At 38.7% G+C, this 6000-nt stretch overlaps 1 protein-coding gene across 4 annotated transcripts in view; it reads left to right on the plus strand.

The window, feature by feature from the left end:
• igsf9ba (immunoglobulin superfamily, member 9Ba) overlaps window positions 1–4406 on the plus strand; it is a 63569-nt gene extending 59163 nt beyond the window's left edge. For 2 of the 4 annotated variants that reach the window (XM_034866896.1, XM_034866897.1), the window contains 2 exons: window positions 2198–2328; window positions 2946–4406. In XM_034866896.1, the coding sequence (XP_034722787.1) occupies window positions 2198–2328; window positions 2946–3148 (334 nt within the window). In that variant the 3' untranslated portion in view covers window positions 3149–4406. Of the gene's footprint in view, window positions 1–455; window positions 805–2197; window positions 2329–2945 lie in introns of those variants that run through there. The other 2 variants (XR_004655976.1, XM_034866898.1) reach the window with 2 other exon arrangements.
• Window positions 4407–6000: the final 1594 nt, after the last annotated feature.

The raw sequence follows: 6000 nt of genomic DNA on the forward strand, positions 1-6000 counted from the left end.
GACTGGAGTATTCCCCTTTAAAGTTTTGTTCCATGTGCAAAATGCCATGCATGCATTCTCTAAACTTCTCTCTACAACCAAACAAATAACAACAATTCTCAAACTAAATTCTTTGTCACATTTGTTGTCCTAAGTGCTTTCGTTTTTCTGTCATGTGACTGTTTTTTAATGGCCATTTCCTCTTCCTGTCATGTGACTTGTTCTATAACGGCCATTTCCTCTTCCTGCCATCTCCTCCCGTCAGCATGGTGAAGCCTCTGTACGCAGTGTTCATGTTTATGAAAGTGTGCTGTACAGTGTTCATGTCTATGGAAATGTACTTCTTTAATCTTTAACACGCTGTGGCCACTGCACACAGTTTATGTGGTAATGGAAATGATCTCTATCTGTACAGGACTGTTTCTCAGATTTGTTTCCCCCTCTCTGCTAATGACTCTCAATCTCTCTCTCCACAGTGACCAATGACGGACAAGCATCTCTAAAGCTGTGTGTTCCTATGCCTTTTGAAACAAATACATGATAGGCACAACAACCTGACTTAATGTAACATTAAGTCAGGTTTTGAAGCTGTTTGTCTTCAGTTCTTTGAAAGGCAGAGACATTGAACAGGGAGACTCATGAACCTGACCTGAAATGTTGAAGGGACAGTTCACCCCAAAATCAAAAATACATATTTCCCCTCTAACCTGTAGTGCTATTTTTGAACTGCATTTAAATGGATTGCATTTATATAGCATTGTACATTTATATTAATCCATCTAGATTGCTTTGGTGTGAGTTGCCCAGGGTTCAGTCCAATTCAATTTTATTTCTAGTGTAACAGTCATCTCAGGAAACCTTACCTTTTCAAGCCCACACTCTATAATTTACAAAGACCTAACAATTCCCCCCAAGACGAAGCGTTTGGTGTGACACTGGCGATGAAAGCCTTGGGCTGAACCAGGCTCTTTGAGAGCTACCTGCAGCTGCCAGATATACAGAAATATGCAGAAATATGGTTAGAAGATATCCGCTGTGTAGATGTATTTCTTAGCTCATTGAGCAGCAAGTGCAATCTAGTTATTAATGTAGAAGAGAAGGCAGACATCTCTATGGCCGATATCTCCAACACTGGCAACTCACACCAAAACAAACTGACTGATACATAACACTACAGGTAGGAGGAAAATTATAGTGTACTGTTGTTTTGATTTTAGGGTGAGCTGTCCCTTTGAGAGTTTTTGAAGTTAGTTCAATGTAATTGTATTGCATCTTTCTATGAGAGATGGACAACAAAACCTGAGTATTCGGTATGAGGTAAAACTGCATACTATGACAGTAAAGCTACTTTGCCGTATCTTGATGTGATTATACATTGATTTTTTTTTTCATTAAACGTAGCATGTATCACTCATGAAATGAAAATAGTTCTTCGTGGTTCAAAAAGAGCCGTTTCTTTACACACCTGCACACATACTTCATATTGACACACTCAGCGAACTCCCACAGAAACGCTCATGCATTTACTGCATACTAAAAAAAAGCGCCATTGGAAGATATTCAAAAGAGAATCTACTATAAGACTTCATTGTTACAGGAATGTTCTTTAACAGTTTCAGAAATTATTTTCATTTTATGAGTTTTATACGCCAAAGAGACCAATATTGCCCTGAAGCAGTCACTACTTAAAGACCCAAACCTTAGTGAGCACTGTGATTGCAACTATTCAAACCTGAAATGTATTTCTTGCCATTTTAAGCACTGTTGCTAAGACTACAAAATTACAATCATGGGACCTAAAGTTGGTGTAAATTTGTATCACTAACACTATACCTTTTTAAGAATAATGTGTAGTTTGCATTACCATATCCACAATAAATCCTGGACTGGGTCTTTAATGTAATGAATGTTTTAGAAAGAGCTTAATAGCCAATAGATTCACCAAATCCACCTTATGTCAACTACTCCTTCTTTCTGTCTCTCACTCTCTTTTTTCTGTCCCCTCTTTCTTTCTTTAATCTAACTTTTATCATCCATCACTGCAGATAGGAAGGGGAAAGTCATCATCTTAGTGCTTAAGGGCTCTCAGTAGAAGTACAAGAGCTCATCAAATCATACGATACCGCAAAGTGTCCTTCTGTCTTTTCACACCTGAGACGGGACCAACAGCTGGGTTAATGCAGAACAACGTATGCTGTGCTGTCTCTTTTCTCCTCAGGGAACCTCTAGGTGCGTCTAGTGATCCTGCCGGGTCTGAGAGCTTACCAGCACTGCTACACCACTGTATTACTAAAGCCAAGGGAGAGGCTGCCAACAACAATAACAACACAACCTCCGGAAGGAGAACAGGTTTGTCTGGCCATTTGAGAAACAATTCATCTTAACCCTTGTGTTGTCTTCCTGTCAAAATTGAAAATCAACCCTTTTTTTGAAGCTTTTAATCAAGTTTTTTTGACATTTTGGTCCCATTTGTGACATTTTTTTTCAATGTTTGTCTCTTTTTTTAAAGTTCTCAACACTACGTAACACTTACTCATTAACTGTAGTTTTACAGTTATTTCGGGAATTTATCGTCAATAAACCTCATTTATAGGAAATAATACCTAATGTTTGAGTTAGAAAAGCAAAAATTTTGAATTATTTAAACAAAAATTAAAGGATTGGATGTTGATGGATAATCACAGACTGGAATATGTCAACCTTTACTCAATATTATTTTGAAACCACTTCAACGTTTTTCTCCAAATGCTATAAAGAATTGAATAAGACACCCCAAAATTAATAAAAGTAGAGATTTGTACTTGGCAAGGAGTGTTGTGGAATCAATCATGTTATTTTGGGTAATAAAAAAGAACATTGATATAGGAAAAAGGGTTAATTTGACCTGAGGACAACATGAGGGTTAAAAAAAAGAAAAAGATGTGGGTGGTGTGTTACTCCTGTTTTTCTCTCTGCCTCCCTTTCAGGTGTGTGTCCCTCTCAGACCCAGCAGCAATCTCAGACACCCCAAGAGGGAGAGGATCTCCACAGAAAGAGGAAAAGACAGAACAAGAAAAAAACCTATCTCTATTTGACCTCCTTCCTGCACCGCAGACAGTCAGAGGAGGACCAGACAGGCATACTGGCCAGTGGAGACTCCGAGGGCCCAAATTATGGGACTCTACGCTGACCCGTGTGCCCACCAAGCCATCGGACTCGACTAGACTCACCTTCCCTGAAGAAAAGAAGAAAAAAAACACCTCAGCCCTCTCTGCTCCACCCCAGTCTCTAGCTAATACATTTATTATAATCTTTCAAAGTTCATCTGTGTTTAAGGAGCGGGAAACATCCAGCTGAATACTCCAGGGGTCGGACATCTTACTTGTAAGTGAAGACAAGAACAATGGCTTTTCTGAGTTGTCACCACTACTTATCTCTGAGGACTTTCACTTGAAAATGCTCTGAAAATATATAATGTACATAAATAGTAAAAACAAGGGAATTAAGCTTCTTCCTACAGTAATAAAAATGTGTTGGTTGAGTATGTGACAACACGTTAACGATTTTTCACTCACTGGTCATTGAGGGGTCCATATCTTTAGGTTTTTCAGTGATACAGTGTACTGTGAAGCCTGGTGCGTCCTCGGACATGGACATGAGTCTACCTTTCCTACAATACAAATAGTGTCAGTATTTAAACACAGGGTTCTTACCACAAGATATACCTCAGAGTAAACGCAAAGTTGCTGTAATTCTTGTGGTATACTGTACGTACTTGACGTTTTCTTACATAATGAAACGTATGGATAAAAAGGTTTATATCACACTCCGCACTCATTCAAACAGATAATATGGCCTAACTTGATCTAATTTAGAAGCTTTTTAATATGAGTAATAGCTGGCATCTCGTGTTTATTTTTATTTATGATCCAATGCCAACCACTAGAGGACTGTCTTAATTGTAGTGCTAGATGACTCAGTGGGATTACACGCTAATCATTATGGCAACGTATTAAGATGAAGACAGTAGCCTCCATGAGAACTCTCAAAACAATTTGGGAGAACATTGGTTGGAGTTGTAGGGTCAGAACAACAGGGTGATGAATTGTGAAGTGTTCTGTAGTATGCATTTCAGTCTTTAGGAGTCATTTGTGAAACGTGGCACGTCTCGAGGTGCCTTTTATTTGCCTTTTCTCTCTTGGTTATTCTAACATAAACTGCCTTTACCTTCGCCATCCCATGTTTGTCTCTTTGGGGGCGGAGTGAGGGACTATAATACTATGTGTGTTTTTACTTTCTCTGCCAAGGACACATGAGAGAAAATGCGACAGAAGATGCATAGCTCTTGTTTTTATTTCATTTCTTTTTTACATTTATATTTGAAATGGGTACCTGCTTCAACTGTGTACATCCAAGTAATAGGACAGCACCAGATACCCATGCAAAGAGGCAAAAGAATCCCCAAAAATATACCTTCATTGGAAAAGTACAGAAGCTGTACTGTGCATGAGTTTTCATGCGGAAAGAATAAACCAGTAGTGTAGGGTGTTAATGTTCATGCTTCATGAAGCTGTTAACTAGCAATGGGAAATATTCAAATGATGGCCACCCTGACTGTTTATCTTTAACAACTGTATATTACTTGCTAGCTACTTCTCTGTGTGTGTGATCATTTTTTTTTACACTAACCGATAATGAATGTATGTTTTGCTGTACAGGAAATGAATGTCCCGATGTCACAGAACATTGAATGACCCATTACGTTGTTTATAGTGCAGCTGCCATTGGTGAGATGACCAGTCGGCACTTTAAAGGTGCTGTAGGTAGGATTGCCAAGCTCCAAGACCGAGCCAAAGAATTTCAACATCGACAAGTTCTCAGTCCCTCCCCTTCCTGCTAAAGCCCAAACGATCTCCTAAGCCCCTCCCCCCACAAAAGAAAATGAATGCGCGTGCATGAGCAGTGATTGACACGAAGTTAGACACCCCCCTGGTCCTGATTGGTGCATCTGAACAAGGAGCTGTGGATTTTTGCAAAGGGCACTACAGGCTTTTTTTTTTTAAATGAATGCCTACTGTAGTTTTACTAGAACATAGGGTCATTTTCAGCAAACATGACAGAAAGTTAGTTGTATAAGTCTTACCTACTGCATCTTTAAGTCCAAACTGTTCTTACTTCTCTGTGCTATTCCTGTATGCGATAATACTGTAACTACCGAGCCCCACACAGGTTCTGAGCCGAGCTCCCTTTCTTCTGATGGCTAGAAAAAGAAAAACAGATTTCCTTTTATGCTAATTGCTCAAAGACATATCAGATATATTTCCACCTGCTACAAACAAATCAAAGGTTTTCCCCGCAAATTTCCACTTGTGAGAAATGAGTCGACCCGATGTCTGCTTATTGAAATCTCTTCTGACAAGTGAGAGAGTGATGATTGCCTGAAAGTGAGCGTAAAAGTGCATATTCTACCTTAGGAAATTGGTTTTAATGTAAGATACAAGTAAAAAAGAAAAACATCTATATTTGTTATGTACTGTACATGGTATGTATTGTATTTGTAAAGATGAATCAAACCATGTTTTACAGGACAACGTTCTTGTATGAGGGTGTATAAAAAGAGTAGGAGAAAGAAATTAGATTATATATCAAAGTATTTGCTTACAGTACGGCTTTAAGTGGATAATGTTTCTAAAACATTTTAAGGTGCCTCATTTGTCATGCTTTAGCAGACATTGTTTTATCTGAGAAGAGAAGAAACCTTAATGTTAGTGCCGTACAATGTATTATTGCCATAGCCCGCCGGCTGCACAAGTTAAGTAGTATTTTCTCTGATGTATAGTACGTGAATGCCCGTTGGGAAAAAAAGCTTTAGAAGCAGAAGTGTGTTGCCCTCTATAATAATATTCCTGGAACAAAATAATACTGTATTTTGACCGTTCATGAGCACACATGTAGATTCACTTCAGATCTTTAGCCTTCAGGTGTCCAAAGCAAATAAACTGAAGGAACCGTTTTTTCTATGAGTCACAGACATGCTATAGT

The sequence above is a fragment of the Etheostoma cragini genome, chromosome 3 (assembly GCF_013103735.1).
Source record: "Etheostoma cragini isolate CJK2018 chromosome 3, CSU_Ecrag_1.0, whole genome shotgun sequence".
Classification (NCBI taxonomy): domain Eukaryota; kingdom Metazoa; phylum Chordata; class Actinopteri; order Perciformes; family Percidae; genus Etheostoma; species Etheostoma cragini.